This window comes from Ambystoma mexicanum, chromosome 2p (assembly GCF_040938575.1).
Source record: "Ambystoma mexicanum isolate Mex_15411 chromosome 2p, UKY_AmexF1_1, whole genome shotgun sequence".
Lineage (NCBI taxonomy): Eukaryota > Metazoa > Chordata > Amphibia > Caudata > Ambystomatidae > Ambystoma > Ambystoma mexicanum.
This window is the reverse complement of record NC_090923.1, coordinates 951,657,987-951,681,358: the sequence shown is the minus strand read 5'-3', so window position 1 is coordinate 951,681,358 and position 23,372 is coordinate 951,657,987. Positions and strand designations below refer to the sequence as shown.

Sequence of the window (23,372 nt, the reverse complement as noted above, 5' to 3'; positions counted from 1 at the left end):
CCAGATTTAAATACCTCTCTGTCCCTATAGATGGTGATTGAGGCATGCATTGTCTTACAGAGGATTTCAAACAATTTAAGTCCTCCATGTCACTTCCCCACAGCGCCATGAACTTCAGTTTTAGCATTTGAACTGACAGTGCGGTAATGTGATCAGAGTTCTCAAAACATTCCAAGCACACTGATCGGAGGAAGCATTTTATATATGCCAACCATTCAATATTGTGGCATCTACCTAGGGTCAACAAGTGTCTTCTCTAGAATTTAGTCAGCTTTTCACCTTGCCCAACCATTGAGATCGCCACAATAGAATAGGCTTAAGTGACAAGATATCTGAAATATGAGCTTGCCCAGTTTCTAAGTGGGTAGCCTATGTTGAGGTGGTCTGGGCTCACCCAAAAGCTGTGAGAGAAGACAATTCACCTCGCATTGGAGCCCATCCATTTTACCCACAGACCACAACTAACTGACAAACACCTCATCTGTAAGCAGTTCGCATATGTTGAACAGGGAGTTGTTGCAAAGTCTCAGGAAACCGAAACAGTCCACCAATGACTTGTTTCATTTTTAATCTTTTTTTACATACGTTGTCATTCCAATGAAGCCTTCTTTTAAAGCTTATCCCCAAATACTCCAAATGTTCACAGTCAGTCAATCTTTTTCAGACAAGAAAAATCTTGGGATGTTGACCAGATTTAGTAGAAAAACATAACGCATAGCACTTGCCAATATTCACCTTAAATCCAGGAGAGTCATGAAGTTGACAGCCCTCTACTAAGGATTGGAAGGATTTAGGAGTTCTAGCTATAAGAGCAGCAACATCTGCATACCTCAGCACAGGAAACCACATTCCACACAATGTGGAGCATCTGTTCCCACCTTCTTCGAAACAGAAGGGAGGGACTTTATAGACAAGTTAAAGAGGAGGGGCGCAAGCAGGCACTCCTGCCATACCCCTTTCTCCACCTTGATGTTGCTACTCAGCTCACCCCCTTTCCAAATCTACGAGAAACTTTGAATCAGAATGTACAGATTACAGCATTCGTAGTAGTGGTCTTGGAACACCCATTTCATCAAAGATTTGCCAAAGGAGGTTCCGGTCTATATGCTCAAATGCTGAATTCCATAAAGGCCACAATGACAGGAGTCCCCATAGGAAACATATTTGGCAAGAAGCAGGTAAAGGTTAATGCATTGGTTTACAGTCCCCCTCCCAGGCCTGAAGGCAAGCATAGTATCTGAGAGAACATTACTATATAGCCGATTCCTCCAATCTTTTCTTAAGGATACCGGAGAATAGCTTGGATGTGCCGTCCAGCAAGGTAACTGGGCGATAAGTCAAGGGAGATTCTTCATTGCCTTTTCTTTATAGATGGGTATTAAAGCGCCATTCTTTCAGCTCTGAAGCATATCATTTTCTACCAATATTGCATTGAACACCTAGGGGTAAGGAAAGGAGCCCATTGTTCAGTACAAGAACTGAAAAGGTAATGTGGCACCCTGTCAGCCCAATGTGCCTTCAATGGTCTTTACAGTTCAACGATCAGTCCAAGCTCTCCAACTGTAAATGGTTACAGAATTCTCCAATTCAGATGGAACAAGATTATTGTATTATTGGCCTCAGAGGTTATAATGAAACCAGAGCTATAAAACATGTTAAAGTGGTCTGACAAGTCACGTTCAGTAACAAACCATAGGCCCTTCAGAGCAACCTAAATTTAAGCCATGAACATTTCTGGCAATAACCTTCCAGAAGCTATTATCAAAAGAGTGCAGCCTCACATAACGCGTCCCAATGGCAACAGGAAGTCTCTTGCCGTTTTACTGTCAGTTCGATTTTGAAAGGTTTTTCCGTTTCTCCTTGCAACTAGATGATAGCCAGGCCACATGTATTTTGTGCGTAGATGTCATCACTCTCCACCTAATTCAAAGTTACATTTCAGCAAATAAATCTCTAAATCTCTACCACCCTCATTACACAAGCACACACAAATAGAGAGTTAGCCCTGCCCACCAATCAACAGCCATGCACCTTTAATCATTTTGGCAGATACCCTATAAGGATTGACCAGCCAACCTCCATTCACTTAAGCAAACACAGATGTGGATTGTCAAGGAAACCCTCATCCAATCTAAATCAGATAGCAGCCACACACTTCGCGATCTGCAAGGAGCCTACTGTCACGATGCCCGCTCCCGGGGAGCCGGCTCAGGCCCTGCGTCCCCGAAAGCGGACATCAAGTCCCCGGGGAAGGTCCCAGCAACCCCTTATTAGGGGCCCTTTGGACAGCGTCCTGGCGCCTATGGCGCCAGGCTCATAGAAAATGTCAGTTCTGGCGCCATAGGCGCCAGGCTCATTATGAAAGTGTTTGGGTGCACTTACCTGATGCAGACCATGCTGCAGAACCCCGGCCTCCTTGAGGCCTGAAAGGAACTACTTTACCTGTGGGACTCATTTACCACCCGGGCGTGGTCGGGGAAGGATACATACCTGATTGGAGGAAGGACACAATCTAGGAACTTCTTCCAAGGCTATTTAAACCACACCCGATCAGCCACACGTGCTTCGCGTTGTTCTGCATCTAGCAGCTGGACGCTCACCGTGTCTGCTCCTGCATCTTGACTTCTGCCACACCTGCCAGCATCCTGAATCACCTGCAAAGGAAGGGAACAAGAGAACAGAAGAAGGAAAAGGCCTCACCTGCTAAATCTGCATCCCAGAGACATTTCGCCGACAATCCTGAAAAAGGAAGACATTTATTTTTAAAAGCATATCGCATCGATCGCTGCAGCGCCGCATTCTACTCACCTTTACAGGGCGCCTCCATGTTCAGCAGCGACCATCCGGATTCGCAGTCGCGCCCCCGCGCCTAGTGAGAAAAAGACAAGAACAAAGGTGAGAGAAAGAAGGAAAAAGGGAAGCTAAAACTCCATGGTCAAGACTTACCTGTTGGGTCATTCCCTTTTCATTTCGGGTCCGCGCCGCATCCAGGCATTTTCGGACCCCGGCCCCCAAGGGGAAAAAGACATCAGCGTTAATGAGTGAATGAAAAGACATTACCAAAACACTAATTAAAGACTTACCTGATTTCCACAAGGATTTCACCGCTCACCTCGGGTCGGTGCCTGTTCCCCGGCATTCCGTACCCCGGCCCCTATGGGGAAAAAGACACTAGCATTAGAACATTAATGCATGGACACAAGGGGAACCACTTATAGAAAAAACTTACCTGGAAGCCAAGCAAGTTTGGTTCTCACCCATCGAAAATCCAGTGACGTAACTGGATACCAACGCGCCCCTGCATCAGAAGCAGGATGGAGAGCTCGTCCTTCCAGACCCTAAGGTGAGACGCTACGGGGAAGCACAGAAGGGTTTTGAGGAGGGTGAGAGGGGTAAGTGGGAGGCCGATTGCATTACCCCGCAGACAGTTAACCCCCTATTCTCACCTACAGAAGGATACTTCTGCGAGTCAGACAAGCCAGATCTGGGGCCCGGTCCAGTCCGTCTTCCGAACCCTGCGCATCACCTTAGACGAGGTCATAGCAGCGCGAACCAGGCCAGCGCCCCCGTGGGAGTTAGGTGAGCGTTACAGAACGCGAAGACTTCCTACAAATTCCCACCCAGGCGCTATGGAAACTTCTGAGACTGATCAGTTGGCCCAATTACTGGGGGAATTACTGGCCGAAGTACATGCCACTCGTCAAGAGACTAATGCCCTCAAGAGGGAATTAATAATATCAAAGGAAAGAACTGATGACCTGGCCAGACAGCTTTTGCAAGGTCAAGCTGGACAAACTCCTCTACCCTGTTCCGGAGGGAACCCCGCTCCTGTGGTTCCCAGTAACCCTGTGCAGATTAATCTACCTGGAAACATGCCGCTGGCCCCACCTGAACGCTTTGCTGGGGACCCCAAACGATTCGCCGTATTCATGAATCAGTGTCGTTTGCACTTCCTATGCAGACCTGGGGCCTTCCCTAATGATCAGACCAAAGTAGCCTTTGTATTGTCATATCTCAGCGGCTGCGCTGCCGATTGGTCAGTTCCACTAGTTACTCAAGATGACCCGATCCTCCGTGATTTCCAAGGATTTCAAGCAAGCATGGAAAGGTTATTTGCTCGACACTCTCAGGGGCAGGCTCTGGATGACGAACTTCTATCCCTGCGACAGGGCAATCAGGACCTCCTATCCTATATTGCAACCTTTAATAGACTAATTGTGGAAACGGGATGGCCAGAGGATAAAAGAGTCACGTTATTTTATCGAGGTCTACGCGGAGAACTTAAAGATGTCTTGGCCCAAGTTGTAAATCCGCCCCAAGAATGCACAGAATAGACTTAGTGGTCCAATTGGATCACAGACTTCAAAACAGAAAAACAGATCGGTCCAGGTTTGAGACCCGGGTGTTGGTCAAGACCCACGCTAACCCCAAGGGAGTTGATGTCTCTGAGCCTATGCAAATTGGAGGAGTTAAAGAACCCTTAACTCAAAAGGAACGTGAAAGGAGGCGGCAGTTAAAATTATGTCTTTATTGTGGGAACTCTGGACACTTTCTACGAGATTGCCCGGCAAAACCGCCCCGAAAAGCGGTAGGAGCCGCTGATAAAAACCATGAAGACTCTGTTTCGGGAAACGACTCAGCCCGACAAGTGTAGGGGTCCGCTTGCCGAACTTGAAAACTAACTCTCAGACCTCGCATTTCATTGTGCCAATGGTTCTCGTAAATCCAGAAAAGCCTAAGCGGTTGCATGCAATAAAGGCATACATCGATAGTGGGGCTATTGGAAACTATGTGGATCGTGAATTGGCCTCTAGGATTAAACTCCCTCTCCGTCCTAAAACCAGCAAAGATGTCATCACCACAGTCGATGGAACTGAAATTGCCTCTGGACCGGTAACACATTCCACTACTGGGGTGACTCTTATTGGTCCTGACGGCCATCGGGAGGCAGTTGTGTTTGATGTAATCAAGGCTCCACAGTTTCAGGTTATTCTTGGAATTCCTTGGTTAGAGACACAATCCTCGAATTGATTGGCGAGCTAAGAGAATAACCTTCCCGGATTGTGCACAAACATGCTACCCAGAAAACCTGAAGATTAATCTAGCATCTGTAACCTCTGCCTCCATGCAATTACCTCCGGAATACCAGGACTTTCAGGACGTCTTCTAAAAGGAACAGGCCAACACGTTACCTCCTCACCGATCGTACGATTGCCAAATCGATCTGGTGCCCGGTGCACAACCCCCTTGTAGCAGGATTTATGCCCTTACCGAACCTGAGAACCTGCATTTGAGACAATATTTGGATCAATACCTCGCCAATGGTTTTATTCGCCCGTCAAAGTCCCCGGCATACTCGGCTTTGTTCTTCGTGCCTAAAAAAGAAGGCGACCTTAGAACTTGTATCGATTACCGCGCATTGAACCAGATAACGGTTAAAAACCGTTATCCTCTGCCTCCGATTCCTGAACTCCTTGACCAGGTGAAGGACGCTTGCATATACACCAAGTTAGATCTCCGGGGGGCATATCATCTGGTCCGAGTAAAAGAAGGTGACGAATGGAAAACAGCCTTCCGTACAAAATATGGATTATTCGAATACCACGTAATGCCTTTCGGGTTGTGCAATGCGCCTGCTGCCTTCCAATTCTTCATGAATGATGTCCTTCGGGAACTCATCGATGTTTGTGTTGTCGTCTATATCGATGACATTCTAGTGTACTCCTCTTCGGAATCTGATCACAGAAAACACGTTAAGGCAGTTCTGGAAAAACTGCGCCAACACAAACTATTTGCTAAACTGGAGAAATGTGTTTTCCATACCACAGAAGTTGAGTTTCTCGGTTTCATCCTGACACCCAAAGGAGTCCGAATGGACTCAAGAAAAGTGGATGCCATCCTCAAATGGCCATCAACTAGCTCTGTAAATGGGGTTCAAAGCATGCTCGGCTTTGCCAATTTCTATCGCAGGTTTATCCTGGAATTTTCACGCATAGTACAACCCATTACTGCACTCTTGAGGAAAAATAAACGTTTTGAATGGTCTGAAGAAGCCGAGCAGGCCTTCCAGGATTTAAAAGCTAAGTTTACCTCCGCACCTATATTGAAACACCCACGTCCAGATCTCCCGTATGTCGTCGAAACTGACGCATCCAGCCTAGCCATGGGAGCAGTTCTGTCTCAAAGAGATCCTGAAACCAACCAACTGCATCCCGTAGCATTTTGGTCCAGAAAATTCTCGGCACCAGAGATTAATTACGCAATCACTGACAAAGAACTGTTAGCCATAAAGTCCGCTTTTAAAGCCTGGCGGCATTACCTGCTTGGCGCTCGACATACCATCACGGTGATCACTGATCACCGGAATTTACAGTATTTGAAAACCGCCAAGGCTCAGTCATCACGGCAGCTCCGATGGGCTTTGTTTTTCGCTGAATTTGATTTCGTGATTACCTATCGACCTGGCTGCAAGAACGGCAAAGCAGACGCCTTATCCCGAATGGGAATGGGAGAATCTGTTACAAACTCAGGAACAGTACCAATAATTCCCGAACAGAGAATTCTAGGCATGACTTCGTTACAGACGCTTGAAGACATACAAGTCAGAGTGAAACAACTCCTGGACCCTACAGTCCTACAGGATTCGATACAAAAGGGATCAGACTTTACCATAGATAATGGTTTACCTTATTACCAAGGACGCTTATTCCTGCCGCACAAGGATTTACACGAACTAGTTATTTCAGGTTATCATGATACATTAATAGAGGGACACCCCGGTATTGCCAAGACAATGGAAAAGGTGAAACGACAATTCTGGTGGCCCTCTTGGCGAAAAGATGTTAAATCTTTTGTGATGTCCTGTGGTGTTTGCGCCCAAAATAAAGGTCAAAAGAAAAGACCAGCCAGTCTCCTTCAACCTCTAGACATACCGCCAGCACCCTGGCACACCCTATCAATGGATTTTATTACGGACTTGCCTCCTTGTTCGGGATACAATACCATTCTGGTAATTGTGGATTTGTTTTCCAAAATGGCCCACTTCATTCCTTTGAAAGGTTTACCTTCAGCTTCTGTCCTAGCCAAAGAATTCCTCGAAAATATTGTTCGGCTACATGGATTCCCATCTATACTAATCTCTGACCGGGGAAGCCAATTCATTTCCCACTTCTGGCGCAAATGTTGTCAAATGGCACAAATCGACGTAAGATTATCGACCAGTCACCACCCTCAGACCGATGGTCAGACCGAGAGGACAAATCAGACCCTTGAGCAGTACTTACGGTGTATGTTACAGCAATCTGAAAGCAACTGGAAAGACATTCTTTGGATAGCCGAATACGCATATAATAATTCGGTGCACTCTGGAACTGGCCATAGTCCTTTTTATACCTTGTTTGGACATCACCCTCGAACCTCAAACCTCGACTCACCTCAGAACCTCAGAGTGCCCGCAGTAGAACATCTGCATTCTACCATTACCCGAGCCTTCAAAGAGGCAACCACGCATTTACAACAAGCCAAGAGAAAATACAAGGAGAATGCCGACCTACATCGGAGTGAAGCACCTCCGTATCAGATTGGGGATCAAGTGTGGTTAGCTACCAGACATTTACCGCTCAAAGGGCCTCGAACTTTTAACCCAAAATATCTGGGACCTTTTTCTATTACAGCAATAATTAACCCAGTAGCGGTTAAACTTGATTTACCAGCTAATATGCGAATTCACCCTGTTTTTCATGTGTCACTTCTGAAACCAGTGGTCCCCGGAACCCGACTACATAAACCTCCAGAACCTATTCAAATAGATGGGGAACCCGAATTCGAAGTGAAGAACATTTTAGATTCAAAAATGTTTAGGTCAAAGCTTTTCTACCTAATTGATTGGAAGGGGTACGGACCTCAGGAGAGGTCGTGGGAACCCAGTGACCATGTGCATGCACCTCGATTAGTCAGGAAATTCCACCAACTCTTCCCAAACAAACCAAAACCCCCCGAGGGAACAACCTTGGGAGGGGCCATGGGGGGGGGGGGAGTGCTGTCACGATGCCCGCTCCCGGGGAGCCTGCTCAGGCCCTGCGTCCCCGAAAGCGGACATCAAGTCCCCGGGGAAGGTCCCAGCAACCCCTTATAGGGGCCTTTTGGACAGCGTCCTGGCGCCTATGGCGCCAGGCTCATAGAAAATGTCAGTCCTGGCGCCATAGGCGCCAGGTTCATTATGAAAGTGTTTGGGTGCACTTATCTGATGCAGACCATGCTGCAGAACCCCGGCCTCCTTGAGGCCTGAAAGGAACTACTTTACCTGTGGGACTCATTTACCACCCGGGCGTGGTCGGGGAAGGATACATACCTGATTGGAGGAAGGACACATTCTAGGAACTTCTTCCAAGGCTATGTAAACCACACCCGATCAGCCAGACGTGCTTCGCGTTGTTCTGCATCTAGCAGCTGGACGCTCACCGTGTCTGCTCCTGCATCTTGACTTCTGCCACACCTGCCAGCATCCTGAATCACCTGCAAAGGAAGGGAACAAGAGAACAGAAGAAGGAAAAGGCCTCACCTGCTAAATCTGCATCCCAGAGACATGTCGCCGACAATCCTGAAAAGGAAGACATTTATTTTTAAAAGCATATCGCATCGATCGCTGCAGCTCCGCATTCTACTCACCTTTACAGGGCGCCTCCATGTTCAGCAGCGACCATCCGGATTCGCAGTCGCGCCCCCGCGCCTAGGGAGAAAAAGACAAGAACAAAGGTGAGAGAAAGAAGGGAAAAGGGAAGCTAAAACTCCATGTCAAGACTTACCTGTTGGGTCATTCCCTTTTCATTTCGGGTCCGCGCCGCATCCAGGCATTTTCGGACCCCGGCCCCTAAGGGGAAAAAGACATCAGCGTTAATGAGTGAATGAAAAGACATTACCAAAACACTCATTAAAGACTTACCTGATTTCCACAAGGATTTCACCGCTCACCTCGGGTCGGTGCCTGTTCCCCGGCATTCCGTACCCCGGCCCCTATGGGGAAAAAGACACTAGCATTAGAACATTAATGCATGGACACAAGGGGAACCACTTATAGAAAAAACTTACCTGGAAGCCAAGCAAGTTTGGTTCTCACCCATCCGAAAATCCAGTGACGTAACTGGATACCAACGCGCCCCTGCATCAGAAGCAGGATGGAGAGCTCGTCCTTCCAGACCCTAAGGTAAGACGCTACGGGGAAGCACAGAAGGGTTTTGAGGAGGGTGAGAGGGGTAAGTGGGAGGCCGATTGCATTACCCCGCAGACAGTTAACCCCCTATTCTCACCTACAGAAGGATACTTCTGCGAGTCAGACAAGCCAGATCTGGGGCCCGGTCCAGTCCGTCTTCCGAACCCTGCGCATCACCTTAGACAAGGTCACAGCAGCGCGAACCAGGCCAGCGCCCCCGTGGGAGTCAGGTGAGCGTTACACCTACATAAACAAAAAACATACATTTTGCCCATTTATATTTGTCCTAATGGACAAACTGGCTGTGAAGTAGGATTTTTAAAATGTATTAGTCGTAATATTGCCAATGTACTGGGGGAAACGTTTTCCAATGTGGTAAAAAGGATACTGTGCAGTGTAGCCAAATGATAAAAAGATAGAGCTGACAGCATCCTACTCCCCAAAACACTTTATGGGTAGAAACAAAAATCAACCAGGGACAACATGGGTGCTGTGGGATGTTGCTTGTTAGTACAATCAGGATGAGTTACCCGAGAAACAAAAATATGCACTGTTGGATGAATGCCATAAATGTTGCCAATGTCCAGCCAATGCATGGCTAGTAGTCATCAGTCCTAATGATGAGTGAACCAATGGAGAAATTAAGAAAAACAGCCATAATACTGAAGTAAAAAATAGTAACCAATCTTACATTTTAGAAATGCTGAGACTTCGTCTCAATCACTTGCCCCATCTCTCCGAGCTCTTTAAACTCTTTACACTGAACTCTTCCCTGACTCCTTCAAATCTGCAACTGTCTTACGCCTATTGAAGAAACTCTCTGCGGACCTAAACTCCCCAGCAAACTATAACCCAATGTCTCTCCTTCACCCACTATTCAAAGGTCTTTGAGCAGGCGTCCTTCAACTGGATCACCAAGTACATTCGGGATACTGGCATTTGAGATCCACTTTACTCGGAGTTCCATAGTAAACATTCAACTGAGACTGCATTCATGCATTTTTCCTCCAACGTTCTCTCTGTCATACTCAGCACTCCAAACTCTCTCCTACGCTCATCCTTAAGTACCTTTCTGACATGGTCGACCACTCCTCTCTCCTCCTCACTCGCCAGGACCCTGGGTTTTGCATATCTCCTCTTGCCTGGATCTTGCCCTACACGGAAAGCCGATCCTTTAAAATCTCTTGGAACTCGCAAATTCCTGACCTCACCCCTCTCCCTGTCGACACGTCACCCCCCCCCCCATCTGACCCACCCTCAAGGACCAGTCCTTTTACCTCTGCTCTTCACTATCACCTTTTTTGCTGATGACACTAATATTTTTCTCATTTCCCTCCTTCACCCCAGACATCTTGGAACTTATTACAAACTGTCCAAATGTAATTTGCCACTGAATGGCTCTCCACTGCCCGATGACGAATTCTTCATAAACGCAAGTCATCTAGCTCCCGGCTTCCAATGCCACCCCTAACCCCCCTCTCCCATTTACTTCCCGCCTGACCTTCTTGCTTCGTTCCCCAAAGCTTGCAATCTTGGGGTCCTCTGTGATAGATACCTACGACTGCAACAATTCATCACTACCACTGCCTCTGCCACTCATATGAACCTCAACATTCGGAAAATCCAACCTTTTTTACTACCCACTCTACAAAAACTCTAATTGCCACCCGTGTGCAAAGAAAACTGGACTGCAGCCCAAGCTTACTCTTTGGCTTTTATTTCTACTCCTTCCTCCCTCTAGACAAAGTTCTCAAGTTTGCAACCCGTGCTCTCTACAACCTACCCAGATCCTCCCCTACTTCTACTTATTGACAACAAGCTCTACATGCACAACCGCTCCCATTTAACATTTCTTCTCCGAGTTTCTAAAGCCATCAATGGTCTTGCTCCTCAGTACCTGGCTGACTGCAAAGTTGCCAACATGATCCAATTCTTTGAATTCTGGGACTTATAGTCTTGAGTTTTAGAATTGGAAAATCAGAACTTCAGTTCCCAGAATCCAAAGAGAAAATGAGACTGGATAAACACCCACAGATTGGAATGGATTCTGTTGGAAACTATAAGACTGTATGCCAGTTTACTCACCATCTTGTTCCCTCAGATCCTCCTTCCGCTCAACCTCACTGTCCCATGCCCTACCTGTGCCTCCTGTCACTTCCACTCTTTCTCCCTATTCACCCGCTCCACTGGAACCAACTATCCATCACAATCAAAGCCAGGCTAACTGTGGATCTCTTCAACGCTCTGCCTAACCTCACCTTGCTCTCCCCCCCATCCTCACATATTATATATATATATAATTTTGGTTTGATTTGTACCTGGTACATGTTCCACTTTTTTACACCCTCAAACTGGCTCACCAATTGTTCTCATCTTTGTACTATTGCACAAGCACCCTTCATGGGACTGTATCTGTAAATGTGTTAATGTAAGTCACTTCTAATCAGAATCGGTATCCCTGTTCCTCAAATAAATACAAATACAATTCACTAAAATGCAAGCAAAGGGGTCTTGTACATCACTGGTGGAACATCAACCCAAAGCCGGGCTTTAGAAAGTAACTATAAACGTGAATCTAGGAAATCAAGAACCCGGCCAACTTTTAATGGGAAAAAAAGATTCAAAGCTTCCATTCTATCAATGTATTATCAATTAATTGTTTTCTTACCCGATCATTCTAAAAGTGGGATCTTTCTTATAAGGAATATTATACAAGGAATTGGAAAGTTTCATATTTGAGTAGGACTTGCCTTTTAACAGCAGATGATGGATCCCCACACATTGAAAGACATAACAGTCATTTAGACCATAAAAGGGAAGGTGAAATATTATTCTACAGGATGTAAAAAGCAAAGCAACACAGTGATCTGTTAACTACAAAAAAAGAAGATGTTTCACACCTGAATGACTGATGTTGCTCTCTGAGACACATTGGTGAAGAAGTCCTCCGGCTTGCCTTTGCTCCCTGCACTGTCCCAGTCGTACTCACTAGCAAGTTTTGCACCATTGGAGGCAAAGGTTGACTGCGGAACATTTGCCTTCTGGACAGGTTTCGAAATAAAATCATCATCCCAGTTACTTCCCCAGCCATCATCCGAAGTCATGACTGGACTTTGCTGGTTTCTTCCCTTCTCATCAGTCCAAACAGTGTCTGTATCCCAACTCTCTTTACTGACGTTTAACGTTGGCTTCTTGGAGGATGAGCTCACAGACTATTGATAAAGAAATGTGAAATGTTTTGAGTTTGTTTTTACAGAATAAAAATATTACAAGTACATCCAAAATATTTAGAACTGCATACAAATCCACTTTCACAAACGTGTGTTGAGGAATAAAATAACAGAAGAAATTCCAAAATTTTGTTGTGTGGTTTCGTGGTTGTGATATGGAAGTATTCACACTAAAGGAGGAGAGCAAATTTAAGGAGGAGAGCAAAGTTGAGATGGGAGTTCAGTGAGATTGAAACCAGATGAAATAGTGGGAGAATGGAAAAGGCAATGGGAAGTACCAACAATCAAACATTAGGAGAGAGGTGCAGTCATTGTGGAGCAGAATTTATCAATGGAAAAAAGTATAATCTTTGGGAGACGGGGAGAAATAAATCAGAGGGGATGTACTTAATTAGAAGGAGTGACAGTAGCCTTCCTAGAACCATTATCAACACCAAGGCCAAACTGTCCTCTTGCAAAGGGCCGAGCCCACTGTTAGCGCAAAACTATTTAAGTTGCTCAATAAAAATGGTCCATATGATCCAAATACAGGAATAGCGCGAAAATTATTCTGGGTATGATTCTCAGACACTGAGTGCTGCCCATTCCCTGTGGCATCCCCAAAGGGTTCTGTGTCTCCCACTCCCTCTAAAACATATTCACCAAACCTCCATTCAACATCCTGGATGACATTGGCATATCCTATACCAACTATGCCAATGGCACCCATATCCCTCCTACCCCTGTCAGGCTCCTACGAAAAAGATTCCCTCATGCTCAACAAAATATACTCTACAATTCAAACATGAATAGCTTCCAACTTCCTGTGTCTGAACGATGATAAAACTGAGATCCTGCTGGCAGGCCCACCTGCCATGCTGCAGAAACTCAAGGGCCAATACACTGCATTCAGCATAGATGGGTTCCAGATCCCCCGTCTCAGCTGCAGAAAAACTCTGGGCGTCCACTTGGACTCTGCCCTCTCCCTCACCAAACAAGTAAGTGCTGTGGCATCCTCAGCAGCATACACAGCCAAAATCAATTCAGAAAGACAGTTTTTGACGCCAGAAAGCTGCCTGACCTTTGCTAGAGCTACCACAGGTGTAAAACTGGATTATTGTAATGTCCCCTCTGCCGGGAATTCCAAACAGAACAAACTACAGATGATCTAAAACAACGCCCTCCGAGTTGCGCTAAACATCCCCAGAAGAGACCATATTTCAGCTGCTAGAAGAAAGGCGCACTGGCTCCCGATCAGGAAAAGGATTATTTTCGTTATCTATCACCCACAAATGTCTGAGCAACACCGCCCGCAATACCTTGGCCAGAAAATTGAGAGAGCAAAATCTATCAGACCAGTTAGGTCTATCTATGCTCATCGACTCACCCTACCAAAAGTCAAAAGAACCAAAGGAGGTGGGGTGAGCTTCCCGACTGTTGCGGTTAACGTCTCAACCTCCCTCCCCACACATCTAAGAGCAGAGAACTCCTTTGTCCGCCATTAAAATTTACAGGGCATTTATAATAACAGCCCTCCTGAACTCCTGCACCAATCGCACAGTCATAGCTAAGTTTCTTGCATTTTGATGCTTCTCCATTTTTAACACTTTGTGACCCAGTCACGTCTCTTTGGCCGCTTTTGACTCCTGTTAACAAACCCTCCTGCATCAATCGCATAGGCACGGTTATCTGCCATATTTATGCATTCAAAACTCACGAAGGTCATTCACTTTGATGGACCTTACTCAAAAACTAATCACCAACCCACGCACGACAAGAGCTTACCTGTACCGCAACCTTTTCTTGCACTAAGCGCTTCCCACCGCCATGTACCCAATTGTCATTTTTGACCCCCTTCCAATTAGATTCGGGCATCTGACTTCCGCAGACTGCCCTCCCAGCCGTAATAATCAACAGCTGGGAAAACAAGACCACCGCCATGGCGTCAACTTGCTTGCACATGGTAGGTCGACTCCTTGCAGCTCTACTTTCATTATCTGGCAATTCTTGCATCACTGTATCTAAATGCGTTCTCCATTCTTAAACTATAGGATGACGCCCATCTTACTTAACCAAGTCCGACCACGACTTTATGTCCTGAAGACAGTTCGGTACAACTTTGCAGCGCTGCTCCATTTCATCCAGCCACTGCCCTTTGCCATCAACCTACCGAACCAGAAACATCAATTAATGTGTCGACAATGTTAATGTATTGTGAATGTAAATACAAGGAATAGTTTGTCACTATTTATTACTAACCCACCGATATGCAGACTATAAATGTACTTCAGTATGCATATATTATGTGCAACGACACAAAGAATTCTGTAAATATGTCTTCTTGTTAAAATAAACCTTCCTGTTTTTTGTACCTTACGGTGATCTCTTTTTCGAGCTAGTACTCTCCTAGCTCTCCTGCAAGGAGTATTGTGACCCTCTGTCACGCCTTTGGCCTGGGTATCCTCAGCAGCATACACAGCCAAACTCATCAATTCAGAAAGACAGTTTTTGACGCCAGAAAGCTGCCTGACCATTGCTAGAGCTACCACAGGTGCAAAACTGGATTATTGTAATGTCACCTCTGCGCGGAATTCCAAACAGAACATAAACTACAGATGATCTAAAACAACGCCCTCCGAGTTGCGCTAAACATTCCCAGAAGAGACCATATTTCAGCTGCCAGAAGAAAGGCGCACTGGCTCCCGATCAGGAAAAGGATTATTTTCGAAACGTTATCCATCACCCACAAATGTCTGAGCAACACCGCCCGCAATACCTTGGCCAGAAAATTGAGAGAGCAAAATCCATCAGACCAGTTAGGTCTATCTATGCTCATTGACTCTCCCTACCAAAAGTCAAAAGAACCAAAGGAGGTGGGGTGAGCTTCCCGACTTGCAGTTAACCACTTGACCTCCCTCCCCACACATCTAAGAGCAAAGAACTCCTACTGGACATTCTGCAAAGCGTTGAAAACTTGTCTCTTTGCCTAAACAGACATCTACCCTGATGTTGCCTATTGTTATATTATATGTTTTGTCTGTTTTGATCCACGGCACATTACATACTGCCACATTTAAGTCTGTATCATGTAACTGGTTCGCAACAGCGCCCTGGTGCCCCAGGGTTTGAGCGCTTTACAAATGGAAAAATAAATAGATAAATTATTTGATTTTGTTATTTAATGAGAGCTCATATCTTTGGGCAACCTCGGAACATGGTTGTGGATGAGTGGATGTAGGAGGGGTAGGTGCGACAGGGTTGATGGGCTGTATGGCTAAACATGTGGCAGTGCTTAACAGAAGGTGAAGTAGGACAGAGACTAGCCTGCATGTTCTGTAGTCAGTGAAGGAGTGGTGTGGATTTGAATATCTTGTTTCACTTAACGTAGGCAGCGTGAAGTAGACGGGTGTCAGCCCTCTTCTGAATTTTTACGATTCTCTTCCAGTTAGGTGTTCAATGGTAGTAGGTTTGAGTGGCTAGACCTACCCCAAACAGCTTCCTCAAAGTGTGGTCCATCCTTCTCTCCCAGTTTATGCTCCCAGAAAGAGGCGTGTGCATTCCTCAATCCCTGCTTACGACCCTGTCTCTTCTGGGGCACCAACCCATTTCTCCTGATTTCCTCCGCATCTGGCCCCTTTCCTGGTGCGCTACCCTCCCATGCTCACTACCTGCTTTATGGAAGGCATGGTGTCAAACAGTAAGACAGACATAAGTGATCACAGTTGAACTGTGTTTACTGAACTTCAATTGGGTTTGAAAAACACCCATCTAATCCGAAATCTAAAGATGGGAGTAAGCTACGACCATCAGGCACACAAAAGGCTTCATTTGCTTGCTCTGGACAGAGCATGCAACGAGGCATAACTACATAGGGCCATTTCCTTACCCAGCCTGAGAGAAATATTGCCACAAGGTCAGTGAAGCACAGAAAAGACTGGTTTAAAACGACATTGCAGCTATTTTGAGTAGCATGTTGCAGAAAGGGATGCCAAGCAGCAAACAATGGCGCAGAGCAGTGGACCCAGAAGGGTTAAAAAAACAAAACAAAAAAGCAGGTTACCACCAAAATCAGCCTGTCAGGGATTCACTAGGTGTAATAGGTCAAAAAAGTTAAATGGATGAGTAGGAAAGAGCCCTCCATGCTGCTATCCTTATGTGAGCTAGAACCAGACCAGGTTCACACAAACCATCTGTAGATTTGCTGGAGGTCCCATTGAATGATATAGGAACATCTTTACATTTTGCAGCTTTCCCAACACCTATTCAGAAGGGTAAACTCTTTTGGAAGGAAGGGAAAATCTTGGAAGCACAAGAACATCTTGGAGAAAGGACTAATGAAGGCAGATACTTAATATGTCCTTGTAAGGATTTGTGGTTGGTGTGAAAACAGACAGGTTGTCCTGTTGGACAAATGTTCTTGTTTCAGCTATCCCTCCATTGACAATGGACACCCCCCGCCATTATTTTGCTTGAATTTGATTCCTGTCCTGGCTTTCGGAGATAAATAAAACCTTTCTGCTATACTCCCCTTGTTTGACTCATCTGTTTTGGGGCACTCGTTGTTAGACAATATCTTTTTACAACATTCCTTCCATAGTTTCCTATGGAATGCCATTCTGTTTGCTTTGTTTTTATCCAGTCCTGACTTTTTTTGTAAGGAAGTAAAACCTTCAGTTTCACTTCCCTTGCCTTTTGCTCACATGTTATGGGGAATTGATCAGTCCTTCAATCTATCAGTATGTGGAAACTTTGTGGTTACTTCTTCCCGGGAAAGCTGCTGCTTTCGTGGGGTATTGAGCCTTTTTGTGTGCGTCTGGCCCAGGAAGGGGGCTGGGACTGTCTAGTCCCAGTCCAGATCTTAGGTGCCAGAGAGTCTACTACTGGGGGGATGTGAAACCAGTAGTTGTCCCTGATTGGACAAATACTGGCTGGTTGAATGGTACAGAACCTTACCATTGGTGGACTTGGGCTTGCTTCCAGCTTGAATCTTGGATAAAAGGAGGACCTCTGCAGCTATTCTGGAGATCTGCCAAGAATCCCCCGAAGAAGAGCAGCCCACTGAAGATCCGATGAGGACTCCTGAAGTGGCCCATCACTCCTTCCTGTGTCCGGTCCGATGAAGCCCTGCTCTTCTGCCTGATCTCTAAAGACCCTGAGCCGTGCTTCACCCCTGGTACTAGTGGGACCAACTAGTCACAACGCCTTCTCGAGAATCCAGCCTTTCTGAGCCTTCGGAAGTGTCCCTGGACTGCCCAGTGGACTGACCAACTCTCTCGTGGGCTACCTCACCAGAACCGTTGCCATTCAGAGTTGAATGTGGGAACTTTGGTAGTCACCAGGTTGGGCCACAAGTTGCCTTCCTCCCCGAATTTCAGCTTCCCACCTCCAATCAAGGGAACCTGACCTGGAGCAGCAGCTGTGACCACGACTTTAAGGACACCTGTTGATATCTGCAAAAAGTGATCATCTCTGGAGCTCGCCTTCCTTTGTTCAGTAAAGTGTCCAAAGGAGGCCTGCATCATTGGATTATGCATTCCGACACACAGATAGGGGTGCACCTTGCATTACCAGCGGACCGGAAGAATCCCTGAACCCACAGGTCATGGTCACCTCTCACTGAACGGCAGAAGATAGAGGCCCCAGAGACCCCCAGCCAATCCACAAAGACATCTAGAGAAATCAGAGTCAGGGGGTTAAGGATCAGTGGGCCTCCCCCCTGTCTCCCAACCCCCTGTCTTCCATAGGATAAAATTGGGAACAAGTTCCTTTGTCTCCTGTCTCTCCTCCATTCACCTTTGGTTGTCAAACCTGGGAGGGGTATCCTGCCCCTGGGTTAGCCGTGGGTCTGGAACAGGAGGAGATCAATTACCTTTTTTCTTTGGTAAATTGTTGAAAACATTATTAGTTTGTAACTAATCACCACCAAAAGCCCATTGCATACTTTCTAAAGAGCACTCACACTGGTGAGAAACATTATATTGGACTCTGACCTTAGGGCACAAGGCCCCATTCATCTTAAGGTTTGCACTTCTCAAGTTAGGATACTGTTTTTGTGATTGGTTCCCATCATTTACTGCATCTAATTTCCTTACCTGCAAGCTATCTGATGTCTATTAAGTGAACCAAATGTTGATTGTATATATTTATATTTTTATTTGTATGTATTTATTTTATTTGTGTATACAGTTTGTTAAAAACCTTTAAAATATGGTATACACAACAGCAATGTTTTAAATACACTCAGAAATCACCATAAAACCATGCAAAAAAGACAAAAAATAAAAACAAATATAAGAATCACTATAAAATCATACTACAAAGAGTGAACACTAAAGATCATTCAGCCATTAAATGTACATGTTTTCACCTAAAAGTTCATTAACCTTGATTAAAAAGTGAACAAGAGCAATGGTCAACAAATTCTAGGTCAGAAGTCTCTCCCAGAAGCTTGAGAGTATGATGTCCTCATGAATATTAACAAAATTATGAAACCATAAAATGCACAGCGAAAAAATGGCAGGACAATCAGTCAACAAGTTCTTAAGCGATTCACAATAACCTTTGTTGTTACAGAGGCAAGAATACATATCTACGACAGGTATACCTCTGATGCAGCCCCATCTTTGCAGAGTGCCCAACAAGTTAAAACAAAAATGCATGTATACCAGTTGGAAGAGTACCAAAAGGTTTGTGTAGACTTCAATAATTCTTATACATATTGTCCCTGTGTTATAAATTGACCTAAAGATACGTATAGGATTATCTAATACCTTTTGGCTATGGGAATCAACATCCTTCAGAAAGTTGTCACATTCCAGTGCAAAACGGTTCAATGGTCTAAATGATTTATTAGCCAATGCAGAATGCAAAAAAACGTAATGAATTTGGAGGGGGGGATCAAGGATTTTTCTATATAATTTTAATTTTTCCCAAAAAAGGAGAGAAGGAATTGCAGATGGCAGGCATAGTACCTTTTTCTAGAATATCCCTTTTGATTGTTTCCAATTTCTGCCAGTGAAGAATAAAAAGAATAAAAATCTCTAAACCATATGTAAATCTGCAATAACACCAAACGATTATTTTTGTTTGGGCGTAAAAAGGTGCTAGCTTCATTTGTAATCTAGCACAAGATTCCTAAGTGCATGTTTTGGGGAAATTAGGATATACAGGTGGTAGATCAGCATATGCGTCACTTTAAGACTGACCTTGTTTATGTTTATATCCCATTTATAATTTAATTTGTTTGTCTTGTTATCAGAATAGCTGATTTTGGTATACTCAGGCTCAACTTATTCTTGCCAAGATCAGTATGTAAACAGTTTAGAGCCTGTTGCAAACCAACTGAAGTTCTGTTCAGCAAAATAATGTAATTGGCATATAGTAATGTAGGAACAACATTGATCCTACTATGGGACAGAACTGTCTGCATGAAATACAAGTCTTCACTATTGCCCCCAAATTACCTGCGCCGCACTTGGATAGTAGCACCAGAATGAAATACCATGAGTAGTTTAAGTACAACTCTGCAGAGGCCCCATTTTGAGAGTTTATTCCATAGTTTATTCCATAGTCGTCACCAGTGTACACAGTCAATAGCACTGGAAAGTTCTGGGCAGGCCATAAAAATGGAGGGGGGGGGGGGGCTGACCTTTCCATCAAGCACGTTCTTGTAATAGATAGAGAATCAACCATTAAGTGGGATTCTGCATTTCTGACAGAAACCAGTCTGAAAAATATTGGGTCTAGCAATTGATTTAGCTCAGGCATTCAGGTCCTGCAATAATAAAGAAGTAAAAATCATGGATGTAGAATCCAAGAGGGCTGTCAGACGATGGTTAGTGGCGTTCTGGCAACTCCCCGTTTTAAAGATGGGAACCATATAACCCGTTTTTCAAGACCGGGGAAAGATACCCTCACGTGCAATATGTAGATATAGTTTAAAAGTATCATCGGCCAAAAAGTCAGATCTTGTAAATACTAGATTTGGGAGACTGACGGGGCCCAAAGCTCGAAGATTATTTGAATCTGTTTATAAGGCATGCAATGTTAAGGTTAGAAACCTGGCCTTCTCAACCGCCAAGAAAAGACATTTCTTCGAGTAATACTCATTCCAAGTGTCTTCAGAAACAATGTTGTGTGAAGGGTCAGAAATGAGAGGCAGACACAAAGTGGTAATATTCTCAATATTAGCCTTTTTTTTTTTTAACAGAAAGGGGTTTGGATAAAGGTCTAACTTTCCCTAGCCTAAAGCAACTGTCCCTTCATATAAAACTAAAACAGGCTGGCCTTGTGAGCAAACAAAATTTGACCCTCACAATAACATACACAATCAAAAAGTGCAAGGTAAATGCTTAAGATTTCAATTAAACAAAAATGTACAAACACTCAAACATATAACTTCAACCAAAGCAATCCTTGTGTCCAGGGGTTGGTTCCCTTCCCCTGGATTATTTTAGGCAAATTGTTCAAAATGTTTCAAGACCAATCTTTTATAGGCAATGGAAATATCTCTTCTAATACTTTCCTCAGGATGGCAAAACAAATGTCTCTTTCACAACACTGGTTGGGATATGGCAATGGAAAGTCTTTCCTACTTTTCTTGATGTTTAAACAAATGTCTTTTCTCCAACAGTGATTAAAGTATGGCAAAAAAAGACAAGCCTTTTCAATGTCTCTGGTTGACAAAACGACAAAGTTTCTCTTTAACACATCAGTTCAAAGTGGGTTTCCTGGTTTACTTTCCTACCAGGAATACCTCCTTTTTGGATCACACAGATCCCCTGGTGTACTCTCCAGCCAGGTATCTCTTTCCAAAAAGGTTCACTACCTGTTGCTCCTAATCAGGTCTCTCTGCAACATTTACATTCCTTTTAAGTATCACACAACTGTACTTCTTCATTGGCACAACTTTGTTGAATTCAGTTATTATGTATACCAATTTCCCCCATAATGACATACATAGGCAGATGGGGAGCAGGTGCAAGTGGATCAAGGTCACCTGGCCTAAGCCCCGGCCACCTGGTGCCTTTCTGTTTGCCGCTCTTTTTCACCACTTAGCAAGACCTGCCCACCTGGTGCCTTCCTGTTTGCCGCTCTTTTTCACCATTTAGCAAGCCCCGCCCACCTGGTGCCTTCCTGTTTGCTGCTCGTTTTCACCACGTCGCAAGCCCTGCCCAGCTGGTGCCTTCCTGTTTGCCGCTCCTTTTCCCTACTTAAGGAGCCCTCCAGCCTCTTTTCCTTTGCAGATGGGGAGCAGGTGCAAGTGGATCTTGGTCACCTGGCCTAAGCCCCGCCCACCTGGTGTCTTCCTGCCTGCCGCTCTTTTTCACCACTTAGCAAGCCCCGCCCACCTGGTTCCTTCCTGTTTGCCGCTCTTTTTCACCACTTAGAAAGCACCACCCACCTTCTTAGCCCTGCCTCTTCCTTCCTGCTCCTAACTATTAGATCAAGGGCGTGTCTCGCCCGGGCGTCCTAAGCGAAGGGCAGACAAAGAAAAGGGGAATTCCTGTTTGGACCTGTTCGGACCAGGAGGACCCATGGCCCAACCCCTGCTCAGACAGCAGGTAGGCATGCACCAACATGTGTTACTCCCTCTGGTCCCCCCGTGATGTTCCCTTGTGCCCCCCATTCTCGCACACAGGTGCTGCCTGTTTTGCTTGATTCTTCTACCCTGCTCCCCCCTCACCCCACTCAAGCCTATTTCTGCAGGAGTCTGTCCTGATACATTCTGGTTTCACCATCACCGTCTTGTGGACAATGCTGGATTTGACTTTTATGGACTTCATTCATTCATGGTGTGTCACCCTTTCTCAACTCTCATGCTGAACTTCTTTTGCATCTTGTACTCATGGTGGCCCTGAATCATGCTGTTCCCATCTTCATCTTGTATCCTGGCTTGCAACATTATGTGTTACTACTGACTTCTGCAATTGTATTCACTCTCCCCTCTTGCTTCTCCACTCTTTTGACTGCTAACTCTGTTCTCTCCTCCTTTCCCTTCTCCCTTTTCCTATCTCCTCCCCTTACTTTCTTCTATGCACTTACTCTATCAGAATTGTCCCTGGACCGAGTATGATAGCAACCTCGTCTGTCTCCTCCTCCCTCCCCTTACTGTTTTCTTCCTCCCCAACCCCCTCCAGCACTATCTGAAATGTCGTCAGGCCTAATATGATAGTAGCTTTTTTTTGTTCCTCCCCTACCTTTCTGCACCCCTCTTCCTCACCTCTTGTTTTTTTTTCCGGCTCTACCAGATATGTCGTCAGGCCTAGTACGGTAGTCGCATGTCGATTTCCATTTCCTTCCCACTCTCCCCTCCCTTCCATATCTATGTTTTAGCTCTTGCACTATCTGAAATATCGTCAGGCCGAGTACGATAGTTAATTTCACATCCTTACTGTTCATGGCCTGTAAGAATGTCATTGTCTTTCCCTTGTTCCCTCCCTTGCCTTGAAGCGCTTTGAAACACATTGTGTATAGGCGATATATAAATAAACTATCATATCACATATCATATCAGACCTTATATGAGGGTTTGTTCAAGCTCTGTCTGTCAACCTTTCTTGTGATGTCTCTTGGCAATACTTGTCCCAGGCTTTCCCCAACTGACATCTCATGTAAGGAGAATTGTAAAATGTTTGCCTCATGGCTTCTCTAACAATGCCTTGTGATAATGCTGGTTCCAGGTTTCCCCCAAAGGACATTTCATATCAGGAGAAATGTACCATATTTGCCTTCTCTTTTCAGCTCTATTTTGGTCAGTATTCAGAAATTCTTTCCAAATACTCTTAAACGTGTTTGCACGTCCCAGGGACCCCCAAATCATCGAGGTTGACTCACTGTTTCACCGTTAAAGGAATAGTGCGCTCAAAAATATTATTGTTGGGAGCGTTCGAGCATGTGGTTTTAAGCATACGTTGATTTATTGTAAAAACATTTCCTATGCACCGTACCTTAGT

At 45.1% G+C, this 23,372-nt stretch overlaps 1 protein-coding gene across 3 annotated transcripts in view; it reads right to left on the bottom strand.

The window, feature by feature from the left end:
- SCYL1 (SCY1 like pseudokinase 1) overlaps positions 1 to 23,372 on the bottom strand; it is an 846,426-nt gene that overhangs the window by 139,464 nt on the left and 683,590 nt on the right. For all 3 annotated transcript variants that reach the window (XM_069644735.1, XM_069644736.1, XM_069644734.1), the window contains one exon: positions 12,109 to 12,420. In XM_069644735.1, coding sequence (XP_069500836.1) covers positions 12,109 to 12,420 — 312 coding nt within the window. The remainder of the gene's footprint in view (positions 1 to 12,108; positions 12,421 to 23,372) is intronic.